This window comes from Salmo salar, chromosome 22 (genome assembly GCF_965601325.2).
Source record: "Salmo salar chromosome 22, fSalSal1, whole genome shotgun sequence".
Classification (NCBI taxonomy): domain Eukaryota; kingdom Metazoa; phylum Chordata; class Actinopteri; order Salmoniformes; family Salmonidae; genus Salmo; species Salmo salar.
In genome coordinates this window covers 37,280,300-37,298,378 of record NC_138312.1, presented here as the reverse complement: position 1 = coordinate 37,298,378, position 18,079 = coordinate 37,280,300, and the positions used below count along the sequence as shown (strand labels likewise).

General features: G+C 43.0%; 1 protein-coding gene across 1 annotated transcript; it reads left to right on the top strand.

The window, feature by feature from the left end:
• Positions 1–678: 678 nt before the first annotated feature.
• LOC106583309 (ranBP-type and C3HC4-type zinc finger-containing protein 1) lies at positions 679–17,539 on the top strand. The gene is given in 15 exon segments (XM_014167356.2): positions 679–691; positions 881–1,025; positions 1,283–1,377; positions 1,490–1,558; positions 1,561–1,680; positions 9,297–9,403; positions 11,586–11,638; positions 11,640–11,751; positions 13,181–13,212; positions 13,214–13,295; positions 13,611–13,760; positions 14,012–14,163; positions 14,165–14,192; positions 14,309–14,407; positions 17,504–17,539. Coding segments are annotated over 15 exon segments (1,293 nt in total).
• Positions 17,540–18,079: the final 540 nt, after the last annotated feature.

The window sequence follows — 18,079 nt, the reverse complement described above, 5'->3', positions numbered from 1 at the left end:
TGCTTGACCATGATGTAGGTCATGTAACTGTCTGTTACTGTACAGTACATGCAATATGCTTTGTGGACTTCACTGGACAGAGGTTGGCTTCACCAGTGATTTTACCCACTCACCACTATTGCTTCTGATCTTGATAATAGCTACACACGTAAAGAGAAGGTTCAAGTTCTATAATTACATTAAAATTTTGAGGCGAAGGAAAGGTAGGTTTATTGTCAACAGATGTGGAAACTGTATGAAGAAGTCTCATAGCCATATTACGTAACTGAATGCTGATCGGCTGAGAATCCCCTTTGCACTTTTACCAATTTGAAGCTCAGTGCTGTAGTGAGTGTGTGACCCTGACCCATTCTAGGGAAATTTCACTCAATTTTGGTAGCCTCTGGATACTTATAGTTAAAGTATACTTATGGCTAAAATATCACGTTATTTAGTTTACAATACAATATAAATATTGTCCTTAGTGTGCTGTCAAAGTGAAAGGGTGCTGTCAAAGTGAACATTTCCATTTCGCATAATGTTGTTTTTCACTTGGTGTTATTCTTCTGTATCATGACTTTCTTTTGGTTGTAATTTCATAAAATAGGTCAAACTATGTCTTCTCATGAGGTGACGTTCACAAGAAATGTAAAATTAAAAGGAGGGGAAGAATACAGGTTATTCATAATAAAGTTAGGCATGGTCTATGTCTGTGTGGTTCTCATTTCTGATTTCCTGATCATGTCTAAATAGGCAGGTCAATAAAGGGCCAAAGAGCAATGATAGTGACACATAATATAACATATTATGTGAAAATCAGCACATGCACTATCTGGTCTCTGACCAAGTTTTAATTAGCATTGTTCTATGCATTGATGAAAATATTATTTTTCTACTGCAGTGGAGGAGCTAGCCCAGTTGTTGAGTGAGGCCATCAGCTGTGGTGACAAAGAGGAAGCCAAGAGGTGTTTGGAGCAGCTGGCAGAGTTGTGTGTACCAATGTCTGTCAGGATCTCCCACAAGGCTTACTCCCAGGACTCTATTCGGTATGTGGAATCATTTAGTAGTGTTCTGTTGGTCATACTTAACATTACATAGGATTGGCCTATACTGTATATGAGAGCAAACGCAAGTGGAATAATCGACATGTAAGCACGAGGTACAAGGGATTGTGGATTACTTACTTTACACTTTAGCTCCCACCTTTCTCTTGAAAAACTGAATGAATAGTAAAACCTTTGTAAATGTGTTTTAGTGCAGAGTAATTCAGATCCAGTTACCTTTTCTGGTTGCTTTGCTGCAGGTTGAAGTTGGGAGTCGGGGATGCACATTCAGATAACTATGTTCCTGTTGCCTCGTTGGTAACACTCGACATGACCATTTCAGATCTGAAAGATATATTTTAAATATGTCATATTTTTTCTCTGATATTTATTCAGTGTCTTTAATACACATATTTGTATGAAAACAAGTGGAGACCGAGCTCCCATGTATTCTTGAATCTCTCTACAGATCAATACTAACTATGAATTTAATCCATCTCTGCAGAGCTGGGTGATCGGGAAGCATCTGGCCCAGGACTAACACTCAGCCATTGGTTGAGGAAGAATGAAGACCAGGCCTACTTGTACATCAAGTCTGCCCATGCTGTCAATCTCAGCTGGGATCAACTGAACCAGGAGGAGCACCATCGGCTAGACCGTAAGGACACTCCACCCTACAGCACCATTTGGTCTTCCAAAAATAACCTATTATTCTGAGCAAGGCCCACAGGTTGTCAGTATATCAGCTTGTGACACACAAATGCACACTTAAAGGATAGGTAGCCTAAATGTAACCACATGTAATATATGGATTTGCATTAGTATACGGATCAAAAGTCCCAATGAAAGGTTACACCTTCCTTTGGCATCTTTTGAGTTATTAAATAAAACCGATCATAATTCCGAAGAATGCCGAAGTCAGATTTTTTTTTTTGCGGGATGTGACATAATATGGAGGACCCGGCAAGCCAGCATATTCCCTATAATGTAAACTCCAACAGAAATAACTTCAAATGTATAACTTAAAATAAAACAAAAACAAATAGTTTACACAAAGGTTATTGTAGTTTTATTATAGTTTTTAGATTTATATTTGAAATTCAGTTTAGTTTCAGTTAGATTTCAGACTTGATTTACTAGTTTTTATTGATTTTGCGTTTATACAATTATTTATATTTTGTGATTATATTATCAAGTTTCAGTTTTAGTGTAGCCTTATGCGTGGGAGGCTAGGATCCATTTGTATGTTGTAGGCCTATAGTTATGTCACGCCTACTCCCGCTCTCTCACACAAGGTCTACTAACCACCGGTCCAGGCAACCCACATTATGCACAGCTGGCAGCCATCATTGCGCACACCTTCTACCCTTTGTTACGCACACCTGGACTTCATTATCACCCTGATTACTCTCACTTTATTTAGCCCTCAGTAGCCTCAATCTTCAGGCAGTATTGGTTTTGTTTACGTTACTCCTGTTTTGATTATCTTCATGTTTCTTATTATTAAACTCACCTTCTGCACCTGCTTCCTGACTCCCTGCGAATACGTTACAAGTTAGTGTTTTTGGGGGATATCGCTTCTTGTCACTGGGGGGGCAGTAATACATAAGGTGATGTGTCAGGTTATAGGTTTGGTTAGGTTTAAATTATAAATCAGTCTTAATGTGATTTGGATATTAAAGGATAATAGTCAGTGTCTGACTTGGATTCATACATTTCTGCCACGCCATTCGAAGCTATGGCCAGCTGTGGTTGTTGTTGATAACAGGTTTTCTCTTGCCTGTTCTGTAATGGCTTGTGATAGCCTTGACTATGTTCGTCCCGTTCTCAGTTACGACAAGTACGATCTTCTCCTCTGGTATGTCCCATGTGTCCAATGTACTGTCAAACCTCTACGGTGTGTGGATGCTAAATCCGATGGATGTTGAGCAACGCATTTTTTAAATTTTATTTTCACCTTTATTTAACCAGGTAAGCCAGTTGAGAACAAGTTCTCATTTACAACTGCGACCTGGCCAAGATAAAGCAAAGCAGTGTGTCACGTCCTGACCAGCAGAGGGAGTAGTTGTTTAGTATTTTGGTCAGGACGTGGCAGAGGGATGTTTGTTTTGTATGATGGGGGTTTTGTGTGTGTTAGAGAGGGGTGTTTGATTTATGTGTTCCTGGGTTTTGGGTGTATGTTTTAGGTTAGTTGTTCTAGGTTGTATTTCTGCATGTTGTCTAGTTTAGGTTTTCTATGTTTAGGTTTGGGTGCTGGACTCTCAATTGGAGGCAGGTGTTTCTCGTTGCCTCTGATTGAGAGTCCTATATATGGGTAATTATTTGGTTTAGTGTTTGTGGGAGATTGTTTCTTGTTTTGCCTGTGTGAGCATTACAAGACTGTTTTGTTGTTCATGAGTTTGTTGTTTTGTTATTTTGGTGTTCACTTTGATTTCAAATAAATATCAAGATGAGCATCCACATTCCTGCTACGTTTTGGTCCTCCATTCCAGATGACAACCGTGACAGAATCTCCCACCACAAACGGACCAAGCAGCGGAGGAAGGAGCAACAGGTGGACTTTGAGGAGCAAGGGGAATTTAAGTTGGACCAACGGGAGAAATGGACATGGGAACAGATTATGGCTGGAGAGGGCCCATGGAGAAAATGGAGCGAAGACCGGGAACGCTACCGAGGAACACGACTGGAGTTTAAGCCCGAGAGGCAGCCCCAATAAATTATTTTGGGGGGGGCATATGGGTAGTTTGGCTGGGCGAGGTTTGAGCCCCAGGCCAAATCCCCGTACCTTTTCTGGGCAACCAGTGAATGGACAGGTCCCGTGCTTCTGGGTAATGGGTACTGTGGCGAGGCCAAGTATTTTTAGGCCGGTACGCGCTATACCAGCGCCCCGCATTTGCCAGGGGGTAGTGGGCATCAAGCCCGTAAAAGCGATACCAGTTCTGCGCTCGAGACCGCCAGTAAGGCTCTACGGTCCAGTGCATCAACCCAGTCCGATTCGGCCTGTTCCCGCTCCCCGCACTAGCCCTGAGGTGCGTGTTCCCAGGCTGATACCTCCAGTACCAGCACCACGCATCAGGCTTCCAGTGCGTCAGCCCAGTCCGACTCGTCCTGTTGCCGCTCCCCGCACTAGCCCTGAGGTGCGTGTTCCCAGGCTGATACCTCCAGTACCAGCACCACGCATCAGGCTTCCAGTGCGTCAGCCCAGTCTGACTCGGCCTGTTCCCGCTCCCCGCACTAGCCCTGAGGTGCGTGTCCCCAGGCTGATACCTCCAGTACCAGCACCACGCATCAGGCTTCCAGTGCGTCAGCGCAGCCTCGAGAGTTCGGCAATAGTGTGCGGTCCAGAGTATCCGGCAACAGTGTGCGGTCCAGAGTATCCGGCAACAGTGTGCGGTCCAGAGTATCCGGCAACAGTGTGCGGTCCAGAGTATCCGGCAACAGTGTGCGGTCCAGAGTATCCGGCAACAGTGTGCGGTCCAGAGTATCCGGCACCAGTGTCTAGTCCGGAACCGAGGGAGACTGCCTGCGATCCGGAACCGAGGGTCGTCTGCCTGCGACCCGGAACCGAGGGTCGTCTGCCTGTGACCCGGAACCGAAGGGGTCTGCCTGTGACCCAGAACCATGGGAGTCTATCAGCAACCCGGAACTGAGTAAGTCTATTGACGATCCAGAACTAAATATAAGTAACTGTGTTTCAAATGAGTCTGCCTACAGTGTGGAACAGAAGAGGTCTGCCTACGATCCGGAACGAGGGGAGTCTGCCTACGGCCCGAAACTGAGCAAGTCTGTCTGCATTCTGGAGGACAGTAGGCCGGAGCCTGAACCATCACCTGTATAGGTGGGTTGGGGAGGGGGGGTGTAGCACAAGTGCCGTCAGTGACGGCAGCCACCCTCCCTTCCCTCCCTTTAGTTTAGGGGGATTTTTTTGTTGTTGTTTTGTTTTTTTTGTTTAGTTATGAGGTGCATCCGGGTTCTGCACCTTTAGGGGGGGGGGGGGTACTGTCACGTCCTGACCAGCAGAGGGAGTAGTTGTTTAGTATTTTGGTCAGGACGTGGCAGAGGGATGTTTGTTTTGTATGGTGGGGGTTTTGTGTGTGTGTGTGTGTGTGTTAGAGAGGGGTGTTTGATTTATGTGTTCCTGGGTGTTGGGTGTATGTTCTAGGTTAGTTGTTCTAGGTTGTATTTCTGCATGTTGTCTAGTTTAGGTTTTCTATGTTTAGGTTTGGGTGCTGAACTCTCAATTGGAGGCAGGTGTTTCTCGTTGCCTCTGATTGAGAGTCCTATATATGGGTAATTGTTTGGTTTAGTGTTTGTGGGAGATTGTTTCTGTTTTGCCTGTGTGAGCCTTACAAGACTGTTTTGTTGTTTGTGAGTTCGTTGTTTTGTTATTTTGGTGTTCACTTTGATTTCAAATAAATATCAAGATGAGCATCCACATTCCTGCTGCGTTTTGGTCCTCCATTCCAGACGACAACCGTGACACAGTGTGACACAAACAACAACAGAGTTACACATGGAATAAATAAACGCTCAGTCAATAACACAATAGAAAAGTCTATATACAGTGTGTGCAAATTAAGTAAGATTAGGGAGGTAAGGCAATAAATAGGCTGTAGTGGTGAAAGGATTACAATTTTGCAAATAAACACTGGAGTGATAGATGTGCAGAAGATGAATGTGCAAGTACAGGTATTGGGGTGCAAAGGAGCAAAAATAATAATATATATAAATAACAATATGGGGATGACGTAGTTGGATTGGCTATTTACAGGTGGGCTATGTACAGGTGCAATGAGCTGTAAGCTGCTCTGATAGCTGATGCTTAAAGTTAGTGAGGGAGATATGAGTCTCCAACTTCAGTGATTTTTTATTTTTTTTATTTTTGCAATTCGTTCCAGTCATTGGCAGCAGAGAACTGGAAGGAAAGGCGGCCAAAGAGGAATTGGCTTTGGGGGTGACCAGTGAAATATACCTGCTGGAGCGCGTGCTACGGGTGGGTGCTGCTATGGTGACCAGTGAGCTGAGATAAGGCAGGGCTTTACCTAGCAAGGACTTATAGATGACCTGGAGCCAGTGGGTTTGGCGATGAATATGAAGCGAGGGCCAACCAACAAGAGCATACAGGTCGCAGTGGTGGATAGCATATGGGGCTTTGGTGACAAAAAACAGATGGCACTGTGGTAGACTGCATCCAATTTTCTGAGTAGAGTGTTGGAGGCTATTTTGTAAATGGCATCGCCGAAGTCAAGGATCGGAAGGATAGTCAGTTTTACGAGGTTATGTTTGGCAGCATGAGTGAAGGATGCTTTGTTGTTAAATAGGAAGCCGATTCTAGATTTAATTTTGGATTGGAGATGCTTAATATGAGTCTGGAAGGAGAGTTTACAGTCTAACCAGACACCTAGGTATTTGTAGTTGTCCACATATTCTAAGTCAGAACCGTCCAGAGTAGTGATGCTGGACGGGCGGGTAGGTGCAGGCAGCGATCGGTTGAAGAGCATGCATTTACGTTTACTTGCATTTAAGAGCATTTGGAGGCCACGGAAGGAGAGTTATATGGCATTGAAGCTCGTCTGGAGGTTAGTTAACATAGTGTCCAAAGAAGGGCCAGAAGTATACAGAATGATGTCGTCTGCGTAGAGGTGGATCAGAGAATCACCAGCCGCAAGAGTGACATCATTGATGTATACAGAGAAAAGAGTCGGCCCAAGAATTGAACCCTGTGGCACCCCCATTGAGACTGCCAGAGGTCCGGACAACAGGCCCTCTGATTTGACACACTGAACTCTGTCTGAGAAGTAGTTGGTGAACCAGGCGAGGCAGACATTTGAGAAACCAAGGCTGTTGAGTCTGCCGATAAGAATGCGGTGATTGACAGAGTCGAAAGCCTTGGCGAGGTCGATCAATACGGCTGCACAGTATTGTCTTTTGTCGATGGCGATTATGATATCGTTTAGGACCTTGAGTGTGGCTGAGGTGCACCCATGACCAGCTCGGAAACCAGATTGCATAGAGGAGAAGGTACGGTGAGATTCGAAATGGTCGGTAATCTGTTGTGCCTTGCCTATGCTGTGCCTTGTTGGAGGAGGAGTGATAGAAGCAGACTGATATGCACATAAAAGAAGCAGTCAGTCCTTTCTTGCTCCATCCGTAAACACACAGGGTTGTTTTTCATGCCTCTTTCAGAATCTCCTTAACTTTAAGGGTTGCTGTGTCCATTTGCAAAGCAATCAACCCGTGCCAGGACTTTTGCATTTGGGATCAAGTGTTTGGTTGAATTTTCTGAATGTTGTCTCATCGCACAGTCTTGCCAGACTAGAGGAATAAATTAACCATTGCTTTTATTTTTGTAAACTCATTTGAATGAGGTTGCCATGTTTCTGCTCTTTTCATGCCAACTGTTCAAGTTGATTGTCCTGATGTGCAGCTACTGATTGCCGTTGACGTGCAGCTACGAATAGCTGTTGGCTGTCTCACCTTGTCTTTATTCTGAAACTGTTTGTATGATTCTTTGTGGGCGCTGTATAGATGAACTTTGAGGTAGGTTGGGTTTTCCCTTTTATCGCTGTTCCACACACGCTACCATCTTCTGACACTACAATACATTTTCTTTTGTCCTTTCCAGCAATGTACTCAAAACAATCCCATACAGGGCTTTACCTTTTGCTGCCGCTGTTGTTCACACCTATGGTTCACTCTCTGCGCTTGCCCACAGATTTCTTCCCTTAGCTACTGATAGCTAGTGATAGTGATGAACAGGCCTATTTGAAACATCGCCATCGACTGGCAAGATTTACCCACCAGATTCAGAAGCTCGAAAACCCCATTAGAAAAAAAGCTTGCAAACCCCATTACATTTTCGCCACAAAGTAAAAAAAATAAAATGTTTTAAATAAACATAATTTAGGATGGTTTTTATTTTAGTTCCTTTTGCAGTCAAAGATAACAGTTTCAGTATAGTTTTAGTTTTTCAAATGTTTTTTATTCTTATTTAATTTTTGTTAAGTAAATAGTTGTTTTCATTTTTTTGTTTACTAAAATAACTGTGGTTTGCACTCATGACTACTGGTTTCAATTACATTTTCAGCCAATTTACAAGCAAATACTTTGTTAATTTATTGTTACAAATCAACTTGCCAGGTTGCTAGCCAACTAGCCTGCTAACATTAGCCCTACTAGCCTTCTAACATTAGCCCTACCAGCCTGCTAATGTTACATTAGCACTCCATGAGTCAGCCAGTTGCTATCAACTCCTAGCTTACAGCTACAGGAAAGTTAACCACATTTTGGAAATATATAACACCATCTAACCAGTTATCAAATAATGTTACCGGTGTATGCAGTTGTCTTAGCCAGCAAGCCAGCCAGCTAAAGTTAGTTTAGCCTGCTAGCTAGCCTAGCCAGCTAACTAGCCTAGCTAGCCAACCACCATGGTCGACATAGCTAATTAGTAAGCCAGAGAACAACACCACCTAGTCTAGCACAGGCAGGAACCCACAGAACACAAAAAAAGCCAGCAGTAATAAAGTAGAGAGAACGGAGACTTACCGATTGACGCATGCATTACCTACCAAAGAAGAGCGAAGGAGAGAGGCACTTCAGAGGGAGAGGCCCTTTCACCAGCCAAGGCAGAGTCAGCTAATCCAATAGCGATATAGTGAGGTAAATCCAAAGTAGATAGATTCCAGAGGCAATAATCCAGAGGCGGCATTGGGCACAGGAGAAGAGGAGAGGAGTCAACAATAAGATGGAGATCGGAGGAAGGCTCCAGGCAGATGGAAATGATCACAACAGCACAATCAGTCAGCTACTATAGTGCGCTAGTACTAAGCCAAGGTTGAAACACTCTGGTAGCCTACTGATTGGTTGTTTACATCACACCTCCTCGTGAATGGTGGATTGTAGCTGAAAACTGCCAACACTCTGTGTGCATGGCTAGTGGCTAACGTTAGCCAGCTCGAGCTAGCTAACGCAGAGTATATTCTCCATATGACGTTGAGAAATAGTGCATTGCGGGTAGTTTAGAAGATATATTGAAATAAGTTAATAAAATATATATTTTTTAAAAACAAAAATAAACTATGTTTGTAGTTATAGGTAACCAGATCGTATCTACAACTAAGTTACTAAGTCTTTGACCACACTGTGTTGCTACTTTGTTGAGAAAAAACTCATGCTTCCTACCCTGTGAAACAAGCTATAATATAACCTAAAATGTACTCCAATTTTTGGCAACCATATTTGTCATTTTGACTTGTTGCCATTGTGCCGTAGGTATCATTGAGTCATTAAATCCTCTTCTGGCCAGAGGAGCAACTGGACCAACTCCAACTCAAAGAAAGAAAAAAACAGTCGCTCCTGCTCCTCCGCCAAAGCCTCGGGTAAGATTATAATGCAAACTGTGCATTGACTTGTAACACACATATGTCAGTTGATGTCAGAAGTTTACATACACCTTAGCTAAATACATTTAAACTCAGTTTTTCACAATTCCTGACATTTAAACCTAGTAAAAATTCCCTGTCTTAGGTCAGTTAGGATAACCACTTTATTTTAAGAATGTGAAATGTCAGAATAATAGTAGAGAAAATGATTTATTTCAGCTTTTATTTCACACATGAGAAGTTTACATACACGCAATTAGTATTTGGTAGCATTGCCTTTAAATTGTTTAACTTGGGTCTAACATTTCAGTTAGCCTTCCACAAGCTTGGTTGAATGTTGGCCCATTTCTCCTGACAGAGCTGGTGTAACTGAGTCAGGTTTGTAGGTCTCCTTGCTCGCACACGTTTTTTCAGTTCTGCCCACAAATTTTCTATAGGATTGAAGTCAGGGCTTTGTGATGGCCACTCCAATACCTTGACTTTGTTGTCCTTAAGCCATTTTGACAGAACTTTGCAAGTATGCTTAGGATCATTGTCCATTTGGAAGACCCATTTGAGCCCAAGCTTTAACTTCCTGACTGATGTCTTGAGATGTTGCTTCAATATATCCACATAATTGTCCTTCCTCATAATGCCATCTATTTTGTGAAGTGCGCCAGTCCCTCCTGCAGCAAAGCCCCCCCACAACATGATGCTGCCACCCCTGTGCTTCATGGTTGGGATGGTGTTCTTCGGCTTGCAAGCCTCCCCCTTTTTCCTCCAAACATGACAATGGTCATTATGGCCAAACAGTTCTATTTTTGTTTCATCAGACCAGAGGACATTTCTCCAAAAAGTACGATGTTTGTCCCCATGTGCAGTTGAAAACCGTAGTCTGGCTTTTTTATGGCGGTTTTGGAGCAGTGGCTTCTTCCTTGCTGAGCGGCCATTCAGGTTATGTCGATATAGGACTCGTTTTACTGTGGATATAGATACTTTTGTACCTGTTTCCTCCAGCATCTTCACAAGGTCCTTTGCTGTTGTTCTCAGATTGATTTGCACTTTTCGCACCAAAGTACGTTCATCTCTAGGAGACAGAACGCGTCTCCTTCCTGAGCGGTATGACAGCTGTGTGGTCCCATGGTGTTTATACTTGCATACTATTGTTTGTACAGATGAATGTTGTACCTTCAGGCATTTGGAAATTGCTCCCAAAGATGAACCAGACTTGTGGAGGTCTACAATTTGTTTTTCTGAGGGCTTACATTTCCATTTCCATTTAAGTCATTTAGCAGACGCTCTTATCCAGAGCGACTTACAAATTGGCTTGACTGATTTCTTTTTATTTTCCCATGATGTGCCTCGTTGATGTCAATGAGGCACTGAGTTTGAAGGTAGGCCTTGAAATACATCCACAGGTACACCTCCAATTGACTCAAATGATGTAAATTAGCCTATCAGAAGCCTATCAGAAGCTCCTAAAGCCATGACATCATTTTCTGGAATTTTCTAAGCTGTTGAAAGGCACAGTCAACTTAGTGTATGTAAACTTCTGACCCACTGGAATTGTGATACAGTGATAAGTGAAATAATCTGTCTGTAAACAATTGTTGGAAAAATGACTTGTGTCATGCACAAAGTAGATGTCCTAACTGACTTGCCAAAACTATAGTTTGTTAACAAGAAATTTGCGGAGTGGTTCAAAAACAAGTTTTTATGACTCCAACCTAAGTGTATGTAAACTTCCGACTTCAACTGTATATTGTAACATTTGGTAACAGAATGACGGCACAAACAGCACAAACCGTCATGCTGTTATCAAACTTTATATCTGCACTGTTCTTAAATATGTTAATGTGACATTTTCGGTGGAAATTGTTATAAGTAGTCCTTGTGCATAGAGTTGTATGGTTTATTTAACTTTGCAATCATTAGTTTTTGTTTGGCATTTTATAGCGAAAAATCGCATCACTCTGTTACTGTGGAATTGCCCTGAACAAAATATATGTCTCTGAGCAATTGTATTAGTTTATAATAATATAATTTCCCCAAAATGTTGAGCATCTTTTTTTTCTCATCTTCATCAAGGGTGCCAATAATTATGGACCCCACTGTATATACAATAACCATTTCTTTCTACATTAATGTTTGTGCGTGTGTGTGTGGGTGCTTCCTTGCATGCGTGTGTGTGGACAACCAGGTGGGCTGGTCATGCCCTGTGTACACCTATGCTAACAAGCCAACGCGGCCGGGCGTGTGGGTCTGAGAGACCAGCAGGTTATAAAGTACCCAAGGTTTACCAGCCTGATAAGCAGGAGGTCCAGAGACTCCAGCTAGAGGAGATGGCCACTTTACAGTACCAGCAGGTGAATGCTTTTTACTGTACATGGATGCAAGATATAAGATCATGCCATCATTAAATATAGCTAAAAAGAGACTTGTGTGGGTTTTTCTTATTCCACTACTATACTGAGCAATAATATGCAACATGCAACATGCAACAATTTCAAAGATTTTACTGAGTTAAAGTTAATGTAAGGACATCAGTCAATTGAAATAAATAAATTAGGCCCGGATCTATGAATTTCACATGACTGGGCAGGGGTGCAGCCACGGGTGGGCTTGGGAGGGCATAGCGACTGGAACGAGCTGCAAAAACCACTCAAACTGGATCATTTTATCGCCATCTCTTCATTCAAAGACTCAGTCGTGACGCTTACTGACAGTTGTAGCTGCTTCACGTGATGTATTGTTGTCTCTACCTTCTTGCCCTTTGTGCTACTGTCTGTGCCCAATAATGTTTGTACCATGTTTTGTGCTGCCACCATGTTGTGCTGCTGCCATGTTGTGTTGCTACCATGTTGTTGTCATGTTGTGTTTTGATGTGTTGCTGCCATGCTATGTTGTTGTCTTACTGTAGGTATCTCTTTATGTAGTGGTGTGGTGTCTCTCTTGTCGTGATGTGTGTTTTGTCCTATATTTGTATTTTATTTTTTATATTTAATCCCATCCCCCGTCCCCGCAGGAGGCCTTTTGCCTTTTGGTAGGCCGTCATTGTAAATAAGAATTTGTTCTTAACTGACTTGCCTTGTTAACTAAAGGTTAAATAAAAAAACCACTTGGCACTGGTGAACCAGGCCCAGCCAATCAGAATGAGTTTTCCCCCATAAAAGGGCTTTATTATAGACAGAAACACTCCTCAGCACCCCCACCCACCCTCAGACAATCACACAGGTGAAGAAGCCAGATGTGGAGGTCCTGGGCTGGTGTGGTTACATGAGGTCTGCGGTTGTGAGGCCGGTTGGATGTACTGCTAAATTCTCTAAAATTACGTTGGAGGCAGCTTATGGTAGAGAAATTAACAATATATTCTCTGGAAACAGTTCTGGTGGACATTCCTGCAGTCAGCATGCCAATTGCACGCTCCCTCAAAGCTTGAGACATCTGTGGCTTTGTGTTGTGTGACAAACTGCACATTTTAAAGTGGCCTTTTATTGTCCCCCAGCACAAGGTGCACCTATGTAATGATCATGCTGTTTAATCAGCTTCTTGATATGCCACACCTGTCAGGTGGATGGATTATCTTGGCAAAGGAGAAAGGCTCATTAACAGGGATATAAACACATTTGCTGTGGTGGAAAAAGTACCCATACTTGAGTAAAAGTAAAGATACCTTAATAGAAAATGTAAAATACTATTTTAGTAAAAGTCTAAAAGTATTTGGTTTAAAATGTACTTAAGTCTCAAAAGTAAATGTAAACGCTAAAATATACTTAAGTAAGTGGGATGATAAAGGGATTGGAGGAAGAGCGGGAGAGGAATGTCCTGGGTGGTGGAAATGGACGCCCACAGCCTCGTCTCCAACACATAGGAGCTGGACTGTTCTATCTGCTACTGCTCCATTCCGCCAGTTTCATGCAGATATGACACATCTTGACTAGTGGCTTCCATTGTCTCGTGCACAAAGAAATAAAGCTACAACTATTGAGACAAAGCCCTGGCTGGTATTCTCTTAAGTAGATCACTGTCGCTCCACTGCTATTAATAATATAGACATGAAATACTAATTTATGTTTCATCTGAAATAAATGGAAATCTAATAGGATTGCTGTCTTACTCACCTTGTATCAGTATTAAAGATGTTTCTGTGAATGTTTAATCTGTAATAAATAAAAAACTAACAACACTGCCATCTAAATAATAAAGTAATTAGATATGTGTACAGGTTAAATACCTTCTTATTTGAGTATGTCCTCTGAACTGGGAGTGTCTTATAGGAACCATAGTGAACAGTATGGATGCAGAGGTGACCTGCCCTTATGAGGATGAAAACTACAGCTGTGATAGCAAGCTGCATGACAGGGAGATCAAATCTGTGAGTCCTGCTGGTGCTCTCACTCTTAGCCTGGCAGCCAGTCTGTTTATGCTTTGTTGGCTAAAGAAAAAACAGACCTGTACCCAGGCTATCTCACAATGGTTATCTGTATCTGTACATTACCTTGTATAATTTATGAAGGGTGCTTTAAAAGACCCAAATATGCTTTTGTGAAAGATACACATCACCATAACACATATTTAATCGATTCTGTTGTACTTTACACAGTGACCTGTTCTTTGTCTCTTTAGCTTCTCTCTCAGGAGGAGCACCGGAAGTTTCTAGAGCTGAGGCTCAGTAGCACTGAGATGTGGAGTGAGAACAGCTACCAGTGCAAAACTCCTGACTGCGCTGGCTGGGGCATCTTTGAGGACCAAGTCAACGAGTTTATGTGTGAGCTCTGCAGAGACCAACTGTCTCCTCTGCTGCAAGGTGTGTCAACTTTCTCTCTCACTCCTCCTCCCTGGTCCCCCCTTGAATGCTAAAATAAATTATGAAGATAAAGATGGGTGCCTGGACAACAACCTTTTTGTCTACCTCTTTTTAAGGCCATCCACAAAGACAGGAACTGCAAGGAGTTTCAAGACGATCTCCGGATCAGAGCTGAGAAAGACATGGCTGCAAAACAGACCACACAGATGCTGGAGGTAATGTGGCAACAGACAGATAGTTATTTCCCTCTAAGTGGTAGAGCCCTGTTTCTGCTCACCATTTCAATCAATCAGCTGATGTCACAAAGTGCTGTACAGAAACCCAGCCTAAAACCCCAAACAGCAAGCAATGCAGGTGTAGAAGCACAGTGGCTAGGAAAAACTCCCTAGAAAGGCCGGAACCTAAGAAGCAACCTAGAGAGGAACCAGGCTATGAGGGGTGGCCAGTCCTCTTCTGGCTGTGCCAGGTGGAGATTATAACAGAACATGGCCAAGATGTTCAAATGTTCATAGATGACCAGCAGGGTCAAATAATAATAATCACAGTGGTTGTAGAGGGTGCAACAGGTCGGCACCTCAGGAGTAAATGTCAGTTGGCTTTTCATAGACGATCATTCAGAGTATCCAGGTCAGGTTGCAGTTGGAAATGAGAACTCGTTCTCAACTGGCCTACCTGGTTAAATAAAGGTTAAATATATATATTCTTTAATCTCTACTGCTCCTGCTGTCTCTAGAGAGTTGAAAACAGCAGGTCTGGGACAAGGTAGCACGTCCGGTGAACAGGTCATGGTTCCATAGCCGCAGACAGAACAGTTGAAACTGGAGCAGCAGCACAACCAGGTGGACTGGGGACAGCAAGGAGTCATCAGGCCAGGTAATCCTGAGGCATGGTCCTACGGCTCAGGTAGAGGTAGAGAGGTAGAGAGGTAGAGAGAGAGAGAGATATTAAAGTCACATAGGACAAGACAGGAGAAATACTCCAGATATAACAGACTGACCCTAGCACCCCGACACATAAACTTTTGCAGCATAAATACTGGAGGCTGAGACAGGAGGGGTCGGGAGACAGTGTGGCTCTGTCCGACGATACCCCCGGACAGGGCCAAACAGGCAGGATATAACCCCACCCTCTTTGCCAAAGCACCACTAGAGGGATGTCTTCAACCACCAACTTACTATCCTGAGACAAGGCCGAGTATAGCCCACGAAGATGTCCCCCACGGCACAAACCCAAGGGGAGCGCTAACCCGGACAGGAAGATCACGTCAGTGATAGAAGAGCACCAGTAAGCCAGTGATTTAGCCCCTGTAATAGGGTTTGAGGCAGATAATCCCAGTGGATTCCCACCAAACCTGTTTTTGATTGAACAGGAGATACTATCGACCTATTACACTACTGAACTGAAATATGAAGCCTATAGGGAGTTTTGATGAAACATACTATCCGCCTATCACACTACTGAACTGTGATATGGAGTATATGGGTTTTGATTACACATACTATCGGCCTATTACACTACTGAACTATTACAGTTATTCTGACATTTACAGCTACTCCGAACATGAGACAATTACTCTTCAGTTACAGTTATTCTGACATTTACAGCTACTCCGAACATAAGACAATTTCTCTTCAGTTAGTTATTCTGACATTTACAGCTACTCTGAACATAAGACAATTACTCTTCAGTTACAATTACTCTTATAAATACACTTACTCCAAACTGTACTTTTACAGTTACAGCTACTCTGCCTCCCCACTCTAATACCTCACTATGCTAGACTATTCTTCTTAGACCTACCCTACGTCTCCATTTCAAACATATCACTATGGTTACCAAATTTGAGCTAAGATAAACTTACCATGCCCAGTTTGACTATACTCTTCATTAAGGCATTCAGATATCTTAGATCAGATAGAATCCATCTGATTTTTCATTTTATATCTAAGTAGGTAAACACTTCCCAGTGATAACCTAAAATACACTACATTACCAAAAGTATGTGGACACCTGCTCGTCAAACATCTCATTCCAAAATCATGGGCATTAATATGGAGTTGGTCCTCCTTTTGCTGCTATAACAGCCTCCATTCTTCTGGGAAGGCTTTTCACTAGATTGCTGCGGGGAATTGCTTCCATTTAGCTACAAGAGCATTAGTGAGGTCGAGCACTGATGTTGGGCAATTTGGCCTGGCTCGCAGTCAGCATTCCAATTCATCCCAAAGATGTTCGATGGAGTTGAGGTTAGGGCTCTGTGCAGGCCAGTCAAGTACTTTCACATCGAACTCGACAAACCATTTCTGTATGGACCTTACTTTGTACACGGGGGCATTGTCATGCTGAAACAGGAAATGTCCTTCCCCAAACTGTTGCTGCAAAGTTGGAAGCTTAGAATTGTCTAGAATGTCATTGTATGCTGTAGGGATAAGATTTCCATTAACTGGAACTAAGGGGGCAAGCTTGAACCATGAAAAACAGCCCAGATCATTATTCCTCCTCCACCAAACTTTACAGTTGGTACTATGCATTCAGGCAGGTAGCGTTCTCCTGGCATCCACCAAACCCAGATTCGTCCGTCGTACTGCCAGATGGTGAAGCGTGATATATCACTCCAGAGAACGCGTTTCCACTGCTCCAGAGTCAAATAGCAGCGAGCTTTACACCACTCCAGCTGACGCTTGGCATTGTGAATGATGATCTTAGGCTTGTGTGCTGCTGCACCATGGAAACCCATTTCATGAAGATCACGACAAACAGTTATTGTGCTGACGTTGCTTCCAGAGGCAGTTTGGACCTCGGTAGTGAGTGTTGCAACCGACTTTTACGAGCTACGCGCTTCAGCACTAGGCATGCCCATTCTGTGAGATTGTGTGGCCTACCACTTCACGGCTGAGCCGTTGTTGCTCCTAGACGTTTCCACTTCCCAATAACATCAGGACTGAAAACTAGTATTTATTTCCAGACAGGTTTGGAACTCTCTCTTTCTTATTGGTCTACTGTATTAACCAATTTACTGCATGGTGATGTCACCATGGAAAGCCAAAACTCCCGCCCATGCAAACCTGCTGATTAAAAGGTCCTGTGTAGATTGTATTTTCAACCATGAACTATCAGGAAATAACACTGATAAAATGTTTTCACACTCTTACAGTATTAGTGTCATCAACTGTTGTACAATATAATATAAAACACCGGGAAAACTGAATTTTGACTGCACTGGGCCTTCAAAATGCATGTTACAGTACTCTAAGGCTTTGAATATCCTGTAGAACTGAGTCTATTACCCAAGTGTATCTGGTGCCTCTCTGCAGAGTTCTGGGGACAACTCAGGAAGCTGTGGATGTTGAGTCAATGGGGTGCGTTGCCACCCTAAATGACAGAACTGCCACTGAGGGGCCCCACTCCATCTCAACGTAGTGCTGGGTGGGTAGTCCATATGGGGACACACCGTAAAGAATCATAGAGGACTCGAGTGCCCAAAAGCCTGTTTTAGCATGAGCTGCGCCATTGAGGACTTTCATCATTTTGAAGTAGTCAACATGGTGGGACTTCTTATGGGTTAAGGAATGATCACATAATTCCATCCAGGTCATCAGGAGGGATCAGCCAATGAATTATGCTTGTGAGCAAACATTCCATAACTGCAGGTGGCAGTAAATTGCCAACCTTGGCTTTATACCTGTTCAAACAACGCACTCCAGGTGGCAGTATGGACCCTTTCAGTTTGTTTACCAACTCATAGAAGTAGTAGAATAATAAAATGGACCACTTCAAAATGGAGTTTGCCTCATTGGCGCTGCCCGTGTGCACACAGACACCATAATAGGACAGATACAAAGAAGAGTCCTCTATCATTCTCTATGGTACAAACTCAGACTCATTTTCAA